A 19474-nucleotide genomic window follows, 5' to 3' on the forward strand; every position below is an offset into this window, starting at 1 on the left:
GCTCTGCTAAACACATGTAAATTTTCAAAAAAATAAAAAACAAACACACACACACACACACACACACACACACACCTAAAAAACAGAACATGTTTAAACAAGCAATATAGTAAAAATGGGATTTCCACTAAAAATAATCGTTTATTTGGTAAAATGCAGGTGTTTAGTCACAGGAAAAAATGGATAAATGTAAATGGGCTATGAAGCAACATCTGGAATTGCTGAAGCACCATAAACACTACTGGCTAACTGACTAGACCAAATCAACTTAAATAGCATAGGGAGCTAAATTCTGATAGTCAAAATGCATCATTGATTATTTGTTTGCTTTAACATCCTCCACCGCAATTCAAACTGAACATACAGAGATTTGGGGCTATGCCCTTAGGAGAAAGCATGCAAACATTTATCTCCAAAACGGAGAAAACACATCAAGGCAGGGTGGATAAAAGTCAATGAATAAAAAACAAAAATTCATATTTTTTATTTATCAGATATTTTGATTTAAATCAAGTTTATTTTAATAAAATGCTTTTGGAGTACATTTTTTTTTCTATTTAAGATACATGAATAAGTTCGGAATATGTAAAATGGAAGTGGGTATTCGCGCTGCTCTTCAGATAGGCTGCTAACAACCTATAGGACTAGTTGAATAAATGCCATGTGTCACTGTATTCAAAAAAAATACGTGTGTAACCACACTCTAAAATATAAAATTTAAAAACCTATGCGTGTCACTGTGCTCCATTTAAAAATGTGTTATGTGTGCAAATTATGCTCTGAAAGTGCAATACACATTCAATTAATTAAACACACACAAAACCTGTGCAAACCAATATTGGTACTATTCACCATAAAAGTGCAATAAAAAAGTGCCTGTGTACAAAAAACATCTGCAAAAACCAGCTTGTTCATAAGGTAGCATCCTGTACAACATATATAAAGTTCATAAAGGTGTGTTAGTGTCCTTTAGTTTCACTTTTCCCGTGGTCTTGCTGCTCCTTGTAGTACTTTCGGTAGAAAAAAAAAACAACGGCGTGGCCGGATGTGAGCGAGGGTAGACGTGCCGGACCGGAGCTCTCTGTTAATCCTGCAACTTACCTCCGTTTTCGGTGTGCGGTGGGGCTGCTCTCCTATACCATCTTGTGGGGGAAGCTCTCAGGTCTCCAGCGATGCCATCCTCGACCCCAAAACCCGCCCGGCAGCCGCCACAGGACCAGCGCCAGACCCGCTCCGTCAAGAGCCAGGGCTCGGGCTCCGCCTCCGCCATCTTGGCGCCCACGTCTTCCCGGAAGAGCGGTGGTACGGGTGCAGGCATGGAGTCTCAGAAGCCTACGGACCCCGCGCTCTCCGGCACTTCTCAGGGACAGGCTCAGGAGGTGGTCGCGGACCAGCGGGCGATCACGGCCCCCATCCTAGAAGCCATAGATGCTTGCAAAGCGGCATTGATGGTGCGCATTGATCACCTGGCATCGGAGTGCACGCTCATCCGCCATGACCTGGATAAATTCAGGGGGAGACTCACTGCTGCAGAGGATCGCATCTCGGAGGTGGAGGACAGCTCACACTCCCATGGCGCTCAGCTGGCTGACCTCCAGAACATTGTGAAATCCTTGCAACACCGAGCTGACGATGCGGAGGATAGACAGCGCCGGAATAATGTAAGGGTGGTGGGGCTTCCTGAGGGGCTGGAGGGGAAAAAGCCTGCTACATTTGCGGAACAGTTCTTCAAACAACTGCTCTCTCTGGAGAATTTACCCCCCACGTATGTGGTAGAAAGGGCTCATAGAGTGCCAACTGGGGCCAGACCCCCTGGAGCCCCCCCCCCGTCCGTTCCTGGTGAAGTTCCTCAATTATAGGGACAGAGACATGCTCCTCTCGGAGGCGCGGAAACACCCTGAACTTCGCTTTGAGAATGCGCGTGTCATGCTATTTCCCGATTTCTCGGCGGAGACACAACGCCGCAGGCGTTCCTTTACGGATGTCAGGAAGCGCCTAAGGGCCAAGGAACTTATCTATAGCATGCAATATCCTAGCAGGCTCAGAGTACAGTACAAGGGCTCGGTGAAATTCTTTGACACTCCTCAAGAGGCTTCGGACTGGCTGGATGGCGTGTGATGAGTCCTGACTGCCAGTGCTCTCGGCTGGCTCCCCTTTGGATGTGGTCCGTTTTTTCTTTTTCCCCTTTTTTTTTTTGTTTTTTGTTTTCCTGTTGTACGCTGCCCCTGCTGACTTTCTCCTCCTGTTGTATCATTCCTTCTGGATATCTACGGCTTGCTGATGGTTTAGGAATGTCTACTTTTGGGGTTCCCTATCCTGCTATCTGGAGACTGGTTATTGGAGGAGGGGTGTGTCGTGGCGCCCTCCTTGCACACCGGGTGATCCGGTCTCAGAGACTCCATCGGAACTGTTAGAACATCTTCTTTACCGGACTGTTGCTCACATTGGAAAACTGACGTGCGTCACTGTTTTTTTTTTTGGGCAGTTTGGGATTGAAGCCGCATACCAGACTACGTTTTTCACGTTTTGGGAAAGCTCGTTTTTGTTCAACTTTCCCTTTTTCTTTGTTTGTTGGGGGGGTTGTTCTGGTATAATGGCATGGGGAGTTCTGCACCAGCACCTGTTTTTGTTTGCTCATGTATATTTTGAGGGGGTAATTTATGGGTCCCTTTTTTTTTTCGTCCTGCCCATAGCCCTTACCTGGGCTCTGTGTAATTTTTTTCTAGATTCCCATGGCTGACAATATAAAACTTCTCTCATGGAATGTGAGGGGCCTGAACAATAAGTTCAAACGTGCCAGTGTCTTTCAGTATTTAAAGCTCATTAAGCCACATGTCATCCTCCTGCAGGAGACCCACCTTGATGGGAACTTGATTTTGGCTCTCCGTAGGCCGTGGATACAAAGGGCATTTCATGCCACGTACACCACCTATGCTAGAGGGGTTTCCATCCTCATTAGTAAATCTATCCCATGTTCGATCCAGCGGGTGATCTCCGATCCAGGGGGCAGATACGTGGCTGTGCTTTTGGATATGTACTCTGTTACCATGCTGTTGGTCGCTGTTTATGTGCCTCCACCTTTTCAGATACAACTGCTATATGATTTAACTGATAAGTTGGCTGAATATATGCATTTACCTGTACTGTTCATGGGTGATTTTAATGCCATCCTGGATGCTACCTTGGATACTTCCAACCCCAATAGACCGCCCTCGGTGGATCTGCTCACCTGGGCTTCCACGGTGGGCTTGACTGAACTTTGGAGATGGAAGCATCCGCTCTTGAGGGAATACTCTCACCTGTCCACCGCTCATCGTTCCTCTGCTCGCATAGATCTGGCGTTTGGTACTGCCAGAATGCAATCCCTTTTGACTGCCTCGGAATACAGGGCCGGGGGAGTGTCTGATCACAACCCGCTACTCTTGACAGTGAACCTCCAATTGGGGGCTGGAGTGCGGGGTTGGCGCCTGGCTGCGGGCTGGCTCCAACAGGATCAGGTCGCTTCCCGCCTTGAAAAGTCGATCCAGTCATATTGGCCAGAAAATGTGGACTCAGCTGATCAGAGAGTGGTGTGGGAGGCATTTAAGTCAGTGGAGAGGGGAGAGTGTATATCGGCCATTAAATCCGCTAGGAAAGATCACAATGAGGAGGTGAGGATGTTACAGGAGGAGGAGCGGAGATGTGCGGAGGAGAACGCGGCCTTGCCGTCTGATTCCAGCTATGCTGCATTGCTGGAGGCGAGACGCCTTCTCTCTCTTCACGTCTCGGATCTTGCTCATACAGAAGCTAACAATCTACGGGCTTCTATATTCGCACAGGGCGATAAGAATGGCAAGTTCCTGGCACTGCTGGTGGCTGACCAGCAGCCGCCAGTTAATATCCCGCTTATCAGGGCCGCTGGGGGTGTGCTCAGGTCGGATCCTCGTGACATTTTGGAGACATTTACTGACTATTTTGAGGCCCTGTACGCCCCGCTACCGGATAGTGACTCTGTGCACGCAGATGCCCTCCTGGAGGGAGTTGACTTGCCATCCTTGTCGGCGGAGGATAGCGCCCTCATGGATGCTCCGGTAACAGCTTTGGAGGTGGCAAGAGCCATTGCGGCCTTCCCACCACATAAGGCCCCGGGTCCTGACGGTTTCCCTGCTGACTTTTACAAACAATATTCCGAACATTTAGCGCCTAGACTTAGCTCTCTGTTGCAGCACTGTTTGGAGGTGGAGGAACTTCCTCCCTCCATGATGGATGCCTATATGGTGCTGCTTCAGAAACCGGGTAAGGACCCCCTGGACTGCTCCTCGTATCGCCCTATCGCCCTTTTAAATATGGACCTTAAAATCCTGACGAAGGTCCTGGCCACTCGTTTGGCTGGGGTTATTCACTCATTGATAGACCCAGATCAAACGGGCTTTATGCCGGGTAAATCTGTGGACACTAACATTCGGCGATTGTTCACCCATCTTCAAATTCCTGGGGAGGCGTCGGGGCAGCGGGTGGTGGTCTCAATCGACTTTGAGAAGGCCTTTGATTCGGTCGACTGGGCCTTTATGCACAAGACGCTGGATCGTATGGGGTTCGGACCCAAATTCAAGACCTGGATCCGACTCCTTTACGCAAGCCCTAGAACAGCCATACGATTGGGCTATCTCACTTCTCCATATTTCCGGGTGGGGAGGGGGACGAGGCAGGGGTGCCCCCTTTCCCCATTCCTGTTTGCCCTTACCCTTGAACCCATCGCAGCCGCACTGCGCAGCTCCCCGGCCGTGGGGTCGATTAAAGTCGGCTCTATTAAGGAATGTCTGGCGTTATATGCCGATGACATGCTGTTGTTCCTGGAGGATCCGGGTCCCTCCTTGAGGGCGGCCCTGTCCATCCTGAACGATTTTGGCAGGTGCTCAGGGCTTCGCGTTAACTGGAGTAAGTCCTCCATTTTGCCTCTCGATGACGGTGCTCGACCTGCTGCGGCCGGGGACCTGCCCCTTCGTTGGGTGGATAGCTTCACCTACTTGGGGATCAAGATAACTAGGCGTCCCCAGGATTATTTCTCGTTGAATTTGGCTCCTCTATTGCCTAAACTCCAACAAAATATCCAAGCTTGGAAGCGTCTACAACTTTCCTTATTAGGTCGTATTAGTGTCCTTAAGATGAAATTTCTGCCTGTAGTCTTATATTTCCTCCGCAATTCCCCGCTATGGGTACCACTGACCTTTTTCCGGAAGTTGGACGGCCTCGTCTGTTCATTCCTCTGGTCGCCCGGGGTTCCCAGGATTGGCCTTCGGGCCCTCCAGGAACCGTGGGGTAATGGAGGCCTGGCACTGCCCGATTGGCGCAAGTATTATTTGGCAGGACAGATGGTGTTTGCGCGGCGCTGGCTGCGGGCGGACGGGGAGGATTCGGCAACAATCTTAGAGGCGGCCCACCTGGGCTCCTTCGAAACCCTTAGGTTGGCGCTGTTTAGGGGTCTGGGCTCAGATCTCCCTTTAACGCTCTCCATGAGGGCGACTGTTAGGGCTTGGGCCCAGTCATTGAAGTTGACATGCCCCAGTTATGTTGGATCCTCCCCGTCCGAGCCGTTGTGGATGAACCCTACCTTTCCTCATTTTCGTCACTTACCTGATTTGATGTTGTGGGCGACGCGGGGCGTAAAAACCTTGGGTGATATAACAGCGGCGGGGGCTCTCTTGCCGTTTGACCGTTTGCGGGAGAAATTCGACCTGCCTAGTGGCTTTATCTTCAGATACCTCCAATTGCGGCATGCCTTTCAGGCCCAATTTGCCTCATCCTCTGTAGAGCTGTCTCCTTCGGACTTAGAATGCGTGTTGACCTGTGATACCACACTCAAAACTCTCTCCACTGTGTACAAGGATATGTTCCGACTTACACCCCCTGGCATAGTTAGATGTAGGGAAAAATGGACGGCTGAGGTGCCGGACCTACAGGGGGAGGACTGGGATGATGTATGGACGGAGCCGTTCAAATATTTAGTGGCTGCTAGGGACAAACTAATTCAGTTTAAATTCCTCCACAGGATTTACTATACTCCGGCCCGTCTGGCCAGAATCTTCCCGACTTCGTCTGCGGAGTGTTGGCGTTGTTCCGCTTCCCCCGCAGATGCAACTCACATTTTTTGGGGCTGTGGCCCAATTCAGCAGTTTTGGACTGCGGTGACGTCCTGTCTCGCCGAGGTGCTGCTGACTCCGATTCCGCGAACCCAGCGAGTCTGTTTGCTGGGTTTGGTGGAGGAGGTGGTCCCCTCTGTGGCCCACAGGACTTTGCTGAGTGTTCTTCTATTCTATGCCAAAAAGGCTATTTTACTACATTGGAAGAAGGTTTCCCCGCCATCCTTACTGTTCTGGAAAGGCCTAGTGAATGCAATGCTGCCCCTATACAAAGCCACCTATGTCTCACGAGGTTGCCCGAAAAAATTTGACAAGGTTTGGAGGGCGTGGGTGGACTCCTCAGACACTGTGGGCTGAACTGCATATTGTGTAACTGTTATGACGCTGGTGTATTGAACGCTCTATAGAAGTGTACTTATGCTATCTTGTATTCTAGCTTTGTAGTCCTGCAAGAACAGCCAGATATTGGGTCTCTTTAATGTTGAATTGACATGTTTTGATCCCGGGTAGGGGGGAGATATGGTGTGTGGTTTATGAGAAGGGACCGAAGGTTGTTTACTCCGGAGGCCGGTGGTAGGTCGTGCTGTCCTTGGACGGTGGCCTGCGCTGACCCCCTGACCTCTACGCTCCTGGTCTTCTCAGGGTGCTGGTGGTCGTTTTTGGGTGGGTGGGGGGGGGGGGGGGAGGTTGTTGTTGGGTTATTGTATGCCTTTTTTTGGCTGCTGTGTGTGTCTGTTTGTGTTACTCTGTTCTTTCTTTAAAAATCAATAAAAAGAATTTTTCAAAAAGAAAAAAAAAACAACAACAAGCAGCTGCGTTGTTATACCCAGATTACACCCATGTCGTGCGATAAACCCCAGTATCTTCACTCGTGTGCCCCACCTGAGGTAACACTCACCAGATGTCAGTCCCCTTCTGCAGGGGTGTCCCACTTTGCATATCTATGAGCGCCTCCTCAGTCTCTTATTTGCGCCCCATCGCATTCAAATTGGACCGATATGTGCCCATGGACGGCTCAATGGAATGTAGAAGAGACAATCTCCTTAGTGTAAATCCGCATAAAGTATATTTTATTTAAATTATTATCTGTTGTGACTAGTGCACAAACAATAAATAGTCCAACAGTCCAAAGTGATGAAAAACTATTCAGTCTGTGATCAAATGATTTAAATGGTGGTATAAAAGAAATCCAGCGAAATCAATATATGTCCCTTCACCTGGTGAATTTCCTCCTTACCCGGCGGAAAATAGGTAAGTGCAATAGATAGATCCACTGTATTTCAAAAGTGCACTCTTCACGTGATGTTCACCTCCAACCTTATAATAAACACCTGGTGCATAGACAACAATGGCCTCTTACCAAAATGATGCAAAGAATGGACTTGAAAACCACTGGTATAAGTATGACGCTGCTTCCCTTCTCCTTCAGATAGGGTTAGGCGGCTTTCCCAATGAGATCAGCATTAATGTTCCATCCACGATCGGACATGGGCGTTGTTGACCATCTCGGTGTGGGACCTCCAAAACTGTTGGCGTTCGATCACTCCCAGAGATTACTTGTTTTGCTGCGAGGAACAAATACGCCTACAATCACCGTAAGTACGCGAAGTACAAAAATCCCAATATGGTCTACAAGGTGGTGACCTGACTTCTCTCGAGTGCGATCTTGTCCGATCGTGGATGGAACATTCATGCTGATCTCATTGGGAAAGCCGCCTAACCCTATCTAAAAGGAGAAGGGAGCAGCGTCATACTTATACCAGTGGTTTCCAAGTCCATTCTTTGCATCATTTTGGTAAGAGGCCATTGTTGTCTATGCACCAGGTGTTTATTATAAGGTTGGAGGTGAACATCACGTGAAGAGTGCACTTTTGAAACACAGTGGATCTATCTATTGCACTTACCCATTTTCCGCCGGATAAGGAGGAAATTCACCAGGTGGAGGGACATCACTGTCATATATTGATTTCGTTGGATTTCTTTTATACCACCATTTAAATCATTTGATCACAGACTGAGTTTTTCATCACTTTGGACTGTTGGACTATTTATTGTTTGTGCACTAGTCACAAAAGATATTCATTTATTTAATTCCCTTTTTGAATATTTATATCACTGTTGGTTTATTCACACCACAGCACCAGTAGATTGCATAATTTTGTATGTACACCTATTTTGAATTAGCGCACCCACCTTTATTTATTCATCCATTTATATTTCTGGTAGCAGCTTTTCACCTATCAGCGCACCCCTTCTCTTAACCCATCAATATTTTATTTAAATTAGTAATGCATTTACATGAAAAGACGTTCAATCGCTCGTATAAACAATTCAGGAAGTCCGGGTCGCTCTGCGTTCCACAGACAGAAACCAGAAGTAGCGCAATGATGCTAGACATTTCGTCACTCTGACATCTGGAGCGGCGCCATATTGCTGCTCCCTCCAGTTTATATTGTGTGTAGTAACGTGGCAACCTGCCGCACATGTCCTATGGCCATATTGGACATATCATTACTGATACCTGCGTCCTCTATGTGGTCCTCATAGCTTAAATCCAATAAAATGTAAATATAAAAATAGATGGAAAAAAAATGAATGGGGCTGCTAAAGTTAATAAATCTTGACCGCAAATATTTAAAAATACAAATAAAAAATAATAATTTAGTTTTTCTATTTAAGATACATTAATAATTTAGTTTATTCATCATGAAATAGAGCTTAGTTATGTAGCATGAGGCTGTATATTCTGCAATATTTACATTTTTGGTAAACTCATTCAATAAATCCAAGCAGTGCAAGCTAAGATACTATGCGCTGCATTGATAAAGTCAAACAATTTCACAGTAACCATGAGATGAAACAAAGTTCAGGACTATTCCTTTATCCCATTATTTTGCAAATCTATGTACACTACAAACTGTATGATTGAATCGGTTCTGATATCGCTGTTTTACTAACCTGACAGCTTATTATTACAAATAGGAAACCTTCAAATTGTTTGCAAATATTAAAACTACCAGCAAGAATAAGGCCTTACATTTAAAGAGCACCTGTCATTTCAGATCAATCATGGCAGCGTCTGTTAGCAGGCATTCCCTCACCTGCTGCCGCCACATACCTCACCTTCTTGTGTCACTGCTGCATCACCAGTCGTCCATTAATGTGAATGGGACTGTCGGTGAGTAAACAGCGGGTCAGAGGAGGAGCCGCTGCGAGACAGATGACAGTTGCTCTTTAAAAATGAGGATTTAAAATTGAGTGTATTTAAAATCAAGCCTTTTTACTAGTGATTTAAAACAGGATTTAAATCCACTTGATTTAAATCAAATGCACCCTGCATCAAAGGTAAATGCCATTTTAGCAGGGCAGCCTTTTAAATGTGAAATGTGATGCTCTGCAAAGTTTGGATTAAAAATACAAAGCCATACCTTTGTATAACACATATATGTAAAAAACTTTAAGACAGCACAAAAATCAGTACCCATGGCCCTGCAAAGAATAAATTTTTTTGTGACGTGTCCTTATATACATAAGTGTCTCTATGTTCTTCAATATGCAGTTCACAAGCACTTCCCCGTATTGACATACAGAATTATTCCTACAGATACAGATGCAAGAAAAAGTATGTGAACCCTTTGGAATGATTTGGATTTCTGCACAAATTGGTCATAAAATGTGTCACAACAATAGACAATCACAGTCTGCTTAAACTATTAACACACAGAGAATGAAATGTTGCCATGTTTTCATTGAACACACCATGTAAACATTCACAGTGCAGGTGGAAAAAGTATGTGAGCCCTTGGATTTAATAACTGGTTGAACCTCCTTTGGCAGCAATAACTTCAAACGTTTCCTGTAGTTGCAGATCAGACGTGCACAACGGTCAGGAGTAATTCTTGACCATTCCTCTTTACAGAACTGTTTCAGTTCAGCAATATTCTTGGGATGTCTGGTGTGAATCGCTTTCTTGAGGTCATGCCACAGCATCTCAATTGGGTTGAGGTCAGGACTCTGACTGGGCCACTTCAAAAGGCATATTTTCTTCTGTTTAAGCCATTTTGTTGTTGATTTACTTCTATGCTTTGCATTGTCCTGTTGCAACACCCATCTTCTGTTGAGCTTCAGCTGGTAGACAGATGGCCTTAAGTTCTCCTGAAAAATGTCTTGATAAACTTGGGAATTTATTGTTCCTTCAATGATAGCAATCCGTCCAGGCCCTGATGCAGCAAAGCAGCCCCAAACCATGATGCCCCCACCACCATACTTCACAGTTGGGATGAGGTTTTGATGTTGGTTTGCTGTGCCTCTTTTTCGCTACACATAGTGTTGTGCATTTCTTCCAAACAACTCAACTTTGGTTTCATCTGTCCACAGAATATTTTGCCAGTACTGCTGTGGAACATCCAGGTGCTCTTGTGCAAACTGTAAACGTGCAGCAATGTTTTGTTTGGACAGCAGTGGCTTCCTCTGTTGTATCCTCCCATGAAATCCATTCTTGTTTAGCGTTTTACATATTGTAGATTCGCTAACTGGGAGGTTAGCATTTGCCAGTGACTTTTGTATGTCTTTAGCTGACACACTAGGATTCTCATCTTTACAGGACAGCCACTCCTAGGGAGAGTAGCAGCAGTGCTGAACTTTCTCCATTTATAGACAATTTGTCTTACCGTGGACTGATGAACAGCAAGGCTTTTGGAGATACTTTTATAACCCTTTCCAGTTTTATGCAAGTCAACAATTCTTAATAGTAGGTCTTCTGAGAGCTCGTTTGTGCAAGGCATCATTCACATCAGGCAATGCTTCTTGTGAAAAGATAACCCAGAACTGTCAACTGTGTCATTGATTGGACTCCAGTTGGCTGACATCTCCCTCCAATTAGCTCTTGGAGATGTAATTAGTCTAGGGGTTCACATACTTTTTCTACCTGCACTGTGAATGTTTACATGGTGTGTTCAATAAAAACATGGCAACATTTCATTCTTTGTGTGTTATTAGTTTAAGCAGACTGCGATTGTCTATTGTTGTGACTTAGATGATGATCAGATCACATTTTATGACCAATTTGTGCAGAAATCCATATCATTCCAAAGGGTTCACATACTTTATCTTGCAGCTGTATACGGGTAAGAACAACAAGCAACTCCATCGCTGTCAGTGCCAATAATCTCATCTTCTAGTGAAGAAAAATCTCCAGATAAAAATCCTGCAGACTCCATTAACTCCAGAGCATCTGTTTCTTAGGTTATCCATAAATGGAGAATTATTTTTATTTATTTATTTTTTTTTTTATTAACCAGCGGACTAAATCCGAAAAAAAAAAAACAAATTGATTTTCCCATTCACACAAGTAAGGTGTATGAAGCACTCCTCCCTGCTGTGCTATTTGTACTCTGACAGCTTGAGCTGCTCTGCTGTCAGAACACAGTGCTGTCACTGATCAGAGCTGAAGCAGCTGATTGAATTAAAATGTTCCAACATTCCCGTTCAACAATATTCAAAGATCAGTTTTTGTCTAGTGGGAATGGCCATAGATGGGTCAAAAATCATCCTGTCAAAATATCCAAATTTCAATCCTCCTATGGCCAGTTTTAGTCTGTAGCTGTGCATGGTGGTTTCTCCTGCTGGCCCCTATGTCACTACAGTAATGGAAAAAGCCTCAACGCTTCAGGTGAAGTAATCCCTCTCTGAAAGACAGGTGCTGGTCCAGTCCACGGTCTGAGCATGGTGTACAAGGAAGGGCTACCGCACTCCAAACTTGAGAGAACAAGGAGTTTTAGGTCATAAAATCCATACAGGACATGAAAACATGATGATACAGGAGGACAGCAGCATAGTGGATTTATGTCACGAAAAAAAAAAATATTAAGCAAATTTTTTCCTGATGTGCGCCAACCATGCTGCTGCCTTTTTTTTAAATAAAATTCATTTTTCTCTAGATGTTGGAGTACAGTCACCCTTCCTTGTTCACATTGCCCCCTATTTCACTACAGGACATTGTGAACCCCAGGACTCCTGAATATTGTGGGATTAGCTGGAGGTTTTTCTTTACTACTGGCAAGATCTTGTTAACAATTAACCCTTTTTTCTATCAATTCTTTAAGCAGCACAATCACTTTAACCCTGTTATACTGTGCCCAAGCTAGCTGCCCTGTAAGAAGAAGCCTTTGGGCCAAAACATACTTTTGCGATCGGAGGCAATTGGGTAACATTAATGCGCGTTGTGTGTGTTCTTGTGCTATTCAAAAAAAAAAAAAAACAAACATGGGTAAATCCTAAATTCTGCAGATGGGGGTGTCACATAATGGAGTGTAGTGGTGGCATTCTCCTGCAAGTCCAGGAATGGGACAGAGCCTTTGCGTCCTGCGCTCACACCAACTGAACTAAATGATGTGCATCATTCAATCCAGAGTAGAAGCGGTGCAGAGCTGAATCAGTGAGTCTGCAGGAAATAGCGCTGGGGGTCAGGTGAATTTAGAAGCTGGAGCGGCTTTATTTTAATTAATTGCTGGGGGTTAAACCCCCCCCCCCCCCCAAGCTGAAACAGGACAACAATTTATTAGTGATGCAAGCAGTTCTATCTATAGAAACTATAGAAGGGTTTTCATTATGTAGTAAGCAACCACAATACATTTTTATGGAGTTACATCAATGACCTATAATTCCATATTAACCACTTCGCACTCTGCTTTCTGTTTTACGATACGGAGTGCTGGGAAAGGGCACTTTATGCTTCTACCCATGCAACCTCTAACTGTTACAAAGGATTTCCAGTGATAGAGTGAGGTGCGTAGAAGAAGAGCATTCTTTCGATCTCCATGACATCTGCAATGTCCCTTAGTAGTTTACCATTGTCAGGTATGACGACATTCAGAAGTGACACAATGCTTGTAGATAGTAAACCAACAGTTTATTAGTGGCTAAGATAAGCAAGATCTTTAACTATCAAGATCCTTTGTTTATAATTTATGAAAATTCCTATCCACGGCTAAATGATGATGTTTAACATCGTTTCTAAATTTGCAGCACAATCTATACAAATGAAAATTTTGAATTCAGCCATAAGGTTTGAGCCAGTCTTTTAAAGTTCAAGTTAAAGATAGGACTAGAAAGTAAATAAAGCAGGAAAACATCTTTGGGTAATGTGCATTAAAGACCAATTCCACAATATATCTTTACTATCACCAGTGTACTGACATCAGTTTTATACACAAATTGCATGCCTAATAGAAAATGGTTTGGCAATCTATGATGCTACAAAACTACATACTTCCTTATTTACCTCAACAACCAGATTTGTTTTTTTTTCTCTTTGATGATAGGTTTGCAACCTAAGCTGCTACAAAACCAACAAATACCAGTCAAATATGGTCAAGAAACAAACATTTGAACTGAAACTTCAGCAAAAACCTCTTTTTTAGACAGACCGAGGAAGGCTTAGAACCGCTCTTGAATTTTTATAGCTATGTCCACATTAGGGAGGGCTTTCTTTAATCACTGTCCAAGTGATTAGTCACTAAGGCAGGAAGTAAATCTCTCCCAATAGAAATGCATGCAGCAAAAAAACAATTTTTACCAGCCTTGGAAAGATTTCGAGCCTCTGTCTGGTGCTTTTTTTTTATTATTCTTAAGATATTCTCATCAGAATGATTTTAAACTCACTTCCTATGCAAGAGAGAGAACTCAGCAGAAATGGGGGAAAGGAAAACATCCTAAGGGTGACACAGCCAGCAATAAAATCTGACAGATATGACAGGTTCCCTTTAAGCCTGCATTAACAACATGCTTTTTAAGTGTTCCTCTTCTGAGCTTCTCAGCTTTAACCAGGCAAGGCGTGTCCTGACCACATCTACCCAAAAATCAGATAACAATGGCAGCAATGTGTTCAGCTAGAAGGAACCAGAACATCCAGCTCAGCATTCCCATAAACGCCCCATGAAGTATTTTTTCAGAGACTGAATGACAATATTGATATGTTTATCCACAGTTTGAGACCTTTTTCCTCTCATTTTACATTAAAACCTGATACACACTCAACCCCCTACCTGCTATTATCCATAAATGCTTGTACACACAATATATACACATTGTATTAAACAAGCAGGACGAACACAAAAAAAAAAAAAAAAAAAAAAAAAAACACACAAAAGGGGGTGATTAAAATTTATACGTAGGCAGACTAAACATAACGCACATCAACATTATGTTGATTACCTTGCTCAAGTCGGAAGCAGAGAGAACGTTTTGCAGCTTCTATTTCAGGAGATGGATTGTCCAGAACCTGCCTACACCATTCCATTGGACTAAGGCTGGAATCAAATGGCCTCTGCTTCTTAGGAGGAGACACATAAAGCCTAAAGAAAGGAAGAAAAATCAAGTCAGATTAAAAGTCAAGGACGTTCAAAAGACAAATGCCTGCAATACTTTTATTTTCTATTTTTTTAATTTTTTATTAGGAGGACAAATATTGGTCATTCTCTATACTTTCTAAATTGGAACTCACTTTTCATGTGAGCAGATTCTTTAAACCAGGGACACTATATATGAGAAGTAAGAACGTGTATATCTAAAAATCACATTAACAAAAAAAAAAAAAAAAAGTCAGCTGACCAAGCTATAGTATTTTTTAAAGTCCAGATTTCAAGGCCATCATCTTTTCCTATGCCGTATTACGGAATACATTTCAAGGCCATCATCTTTTCCTATGCCGTATTACTGAATACCCAAGGCTTTATGTGCTGTACCCCCTGCTAGAACAGTTTAAAAGTTCTTTCTCACTGAACAACATAAACCCAAAACATCCATTAATGTACTGGATGCGCCTTCTAATCATGACCAGTTCAGGGCCAAGTCAGAGTTTGCAGCTTTAACTTCCTAAACCAGGGAGTAAACTGAACTCTGAGCACAAAAACAGTCATCTAAAAATATTCCTTCATAGCCACAAAGGATATAAATTCACTTTATGTTCACAAAATGTCTTTGCAAACCCATATTTTTACCTTGTAAAAGTATTAGGGACGTCATCATTGTGCTGCACTAGCCTGCGCAAGGAGCAGAGCTGTGGGAGGGACCCAGTAGATCCACCTACTAAAAGGTTGCCTGTAGAAGGCTACAGGAGGGGGCAGGAGGGTGGAAGGATACATGACCAGTCACCCTGCACAAGGGGAGAGAGCATCAGTGACAGGTCCTAATTATAGGAAGCTCCTGCACAAAGGTTTCATGCTGGATTCAGATCTGAATAATACACAAAGCACACCCACAATCAAGTACAAATGGACACGACTCTCATATTAAAACAATATTTGCTTACGCCAGATGTCAGCTTTAATGCGGAACTAAACCCTCCTATCCTTTACAGCCAAGGAATCTGCCATCTTAGCCTTTGATATGCAGTTGCCTTGGTGCTGCACATGTAATCAGTTATGACACCAGGCATTTGAGGACTTGACAGCTTGGATAAGTGCACTAGCAAGTATGAGTTTTCATTCACAGCATGCCTTAAATCAGTGCGCTTAGTTCCACTTTAAGTTATGCCCCAACTCTTTACAAATGTGTCCTGTAATCTGTGTACAACATGCTGCATTTTTTAGCTCACTTGGGGGTCTACAAAAATTACAAAACGAATATTATGGAGTCATTATTCCCAGGGCATACCCAACAAACGGCAACAGATACCCCTAGTCGAGGACCATCGGAGAAAGGGGGAACAATAATATAGGTTACAAAACCATACCTCCCCTTTTCCATACATTAATGCAACTATTCATGTTCAGGGATTTGCAGCCATGCACAGATGCCTGGGGGCAGTCAAATTTTACCAGCATGTTCGACAGCCCTCTAATGTCTGTGCAGTGTATGTACTGTACAGAGAACACAAGACACCAAGTTATCATTTTGTGGCCAATTCACTTTAAGTTGTTGGTTGTTGGGTGGAGAAGCACATCTATCACCTTTGTTACCGCAGGCTGCTTTTCACCTGAGGAGGCCCACTGGGAAAAGGAATTAGGGAAAAAAAAAAAAAAGGGCAACATTATCTACAGAGCACAATACTTTATCTGTGACAACATCTAGGGCTCTTAGCTGGCAACAGAAACACAGGCCAAGCGCAATCAGTTTTTAGTAGTAAAACACTTTTAATGTGCAGCTTGTGTAGATTCTACTGGTTTTCCAGTCAAACAGTTAAAATACACAGCTAAAATACATAGATTGGAGCAGTCCTGATTGCCAGTCATTGCCTTCCTGTCCTGGGGTTTATACAGCTCTGCCACACAGCAGAGTCTTAAATTAGACCCTAAAGATTTGGGCCCCTTTCACACATACGGGACCGTTTGTTTGTTTTTCATCCATCCGTTGACGGATGAAAAATGAACATCAATGCATTCCTATGGAAAAACAGACGACAACAGATGATTATCAGTTTTCATCTGCTTCCGTTAGTATCCATTTTTTGAATGGATGAAAGCCCTGCTTTTCTTCCGTTAAAAAAATGGATCGGACGAAATACGGATGTAAACTGACAATACTTCATCCATTTTGACGTGACTGAACTGATAAAATGAACGGTCCGTATGTGTGAAAGGGGCCTTACTAGAAGAGTAAATTATTAACTAGAGATTGCAAAATCTGATGCAGCTGTGCATAGTAGCTAATCAGCTTCAAACTTCAGCTTGTTCAATTAACTACATACCCACTGGGCACTTATACCGTCTTCCTAACCAGCCCAATTTTCAGCTTCCAGTGCTCTCAATTTGAATGACAATTACTCAGTCATGCAACACTGTACATATGACATTTGTGGCTCTTTTTCACACAAATAGATCTTCCTTTGGTGGTATTTAATCATCATTGGTTTTATTTTTTGCACTATAAAATGAAAAAAAAAAAAAAAGAAGACCTTGTTTCGGTTTTAAAATTTAGCAAATTTAGTCATTTTTCTTCTGAAATTTTGGCCAAAAGTTAATACTGCTACATATCTTTGGTAAAATTAACCCAAATAAATATATATACTATTTGGTCTTTGTGAAGGGTTTAGAGTCTTCAAGCTATGGTGCCAATCACTGAAAATTGATCACACCTGATGTACTGCGGGCCTCTCTCATTTCTTGAGACACCAACAAGCCAAGAAAGTACAAATACCCCCAAAAGGACCCCTTTTTGGAAAGTAGACATTCCAAGGTAATTTAGTAAGAGGCATGGTGAGTTTTTTGAAGTTGTAATTTTTCCCACAATTCTTTGCAAAAATATTTAATTTTCACAAAATATTACCAAGCTATTTCTCACACATTGTATAGGCATACTTGCAACTACACCCCAAAACACATTCTGCTACACCTGAGTATGAGGATACAGCAGGAGTGAGACTTTTAGACAGCCTGGCCCCATACATACAGAGGCCCAACATCCAAGGAGCGCCTCCAGGCATTCTAGAAGCATAAAATTACACATATAATTTCCTGACAACCGATCACACATTTGAAGGCCCTGAAGGACCAGGACAATGAAAACGCCCACAAAATGACCCCAACACATAATCCAGGAGGCATTATGGAGTCTTTTGAACATGTCTTTTTTCCACAGTTTTTTTAGAAAATGTGGAAAGAAAAAAAATCAAACCTTTTTTTTTTTTTAATACACAAAGTTGTCCATTTATAGGATATTTCTAACACGTAGCATGTGCATAGCCAAAACTACACCTCAAAATACATTCTGCTACTTATCTTAAGTATGGCAATACCACATGTGTGAGACACACAGCCTAGCCACATACAGAGGCCCAACATTCAGGGAGCACCATTAGGTGCTCTAGGCACAAATTACAAATATAATTCCCGGATTACCCACTACATTTTTGTGAGGCACTGTAGGGCAAGGATAAGCACTGTAGTGGCATGGATGAGCAGTGATGCGGCACGAATGAGCAGTGATGCGGCATGAATAAGGAATGGATGGGCATGATTAAGGCACGGATCAGGCAGGGGTGAGCAGTGCTGCAGTCTCCCTCCTCGCACGCTATACCAATCGCGGTGTACAGCGTGCGAGAACAGGCGAGAACTGAATCAGACATGTGCCAGTTTTTTGACAACTGACTGCTCCGTCATTGGACGGAGCCAGCACGTGGTAAAGTGCCGCTGTCACTGGCCCTTTACCACGATCTGTGATGCGCCGGGTCTACAAGTACACTTCCATGTGAGCCCCCAGGGGGCGCGCAGGAAGCGCTATTCTGGGACGACGACATTGTATGCCCTCCCAGAATAAGCTCACCGTGCTGTAGCCATCATTCGACTATGGCCCGGTCGGCAAGTGGTTAAGCTTTGACAAACAAAAAAACCCGAAGTGGACTGGTTTCCATACTAAGCTGCACCAGATTTTGCACCCTCCAGTCTCAGACTGTGTGCCATCTGCCACGTGCTGGACTGGGTCTGCCACCTTTTGGGAACAAGACAGGAACTGTAGCGCGGGGAGTACCCCACACTAGTACCCCCTCACTGGTGATCAGATGTTGTGCGAGGCTTGGAAACGCACAATGTATTTCAGCAGTTGCAACTGAAATAATAAGACCACCAGTGAGAGGGTACTAGATATTTTTGCATCCACTGACCCCAATGCTGGAGGGTTATGACTGCAGTCTTCGACAACTCTACTTTGTGTTATCACTGTGGCCACTGACATCAATACTGGGAGTATGCCCTGATTTCATCCGATCTCCTCAGCTGATGGTCTAGGGACCACCACACTACTGCTCTCTGGACTCATTCCTCTCTCTCCAGGGCTGAGCAGCGAGTGAAGAATTATCAATGTCGCTCCCTCCCTAGGCTGCCAACTTCCCATTTCACTACTTCTGGAGGTGGTTCTGCCCCACTAAACTGCGGGTCCTCTACTTCTTCTGCCATATTTTTATAGGCTAAAGAACTCTACATAACTCTCCCTCATATTTGCCCTCCAGAACTGCTGCTACGTCTCCTGGCACAGGGGTCCCTGCACTGTGATCCTCAAGGCTCCTCCCACTCTTCAGGGTTAAGAGATAAGTTCACCTTTATAGAAAAAAAAATAATAAATGCATATAGTTTTGCAGAAATAAAAAAAAAAAAAATTGCATTTATTATTTTTGTCTCGAAAGCTTTGAACCTGCAAACAGTAGATCACGGGTGAAATGTGGGCTCCTGCAGACATGTCCTCCAGCTTTTAGCCCTTACCTCTGTACAGGCTCTCGATTTGAAAACTGAAGGACATGTCCATTACCTACGAGAGCACTCATACGCAGCCCATGGCAACTAAAAGTCCATCTGCCATGGTGGAAGATGGTACCTGTAGTTTATTCATTCACAGGAATCTGAATGAATGACACAGCTGTGTGG

At 43.8% G+C, this 19474-nt stretch overlaps 1 protein-coding gene across 2 annotated transcripts in view; it reads right to left on the reverse strand.

Annotated features, from left to right (window-relative positions):
* The window catches only part of SLAIN1 (SLAIN motif family member 1), a 105854-nt gene that overhangs the window by 75262 nt on the left and 11118 nt on the right, over window positions 1-19474 (reverse strand). For both annotated transcript variants that reach the window (XM_082245558.1, XM_082245557.1), the window contains exon 2: window positions 14334-14473. In XM_082245558.1, the coding sequence (XP_082101684.1) occupies window positions 14334-14473 (140 nt within the window). The remainder of the gene's footprint in view (window positions 1-14333; window positions 14474-19474) is intronic.

Source organism: Pelophylax lessonae, assembly GCF_965119305.1.
Source record: "Pelophylax lessonae genome assembly, chromosome: 2".
In the NCBI taxonomy this organism is placed as follows: domain Eukaryota; kingdom Metazoa; phylum Chordata; class Amphibia; order Anura; family Ranidae; genus Pelophylax; species Pelophylax lessonae.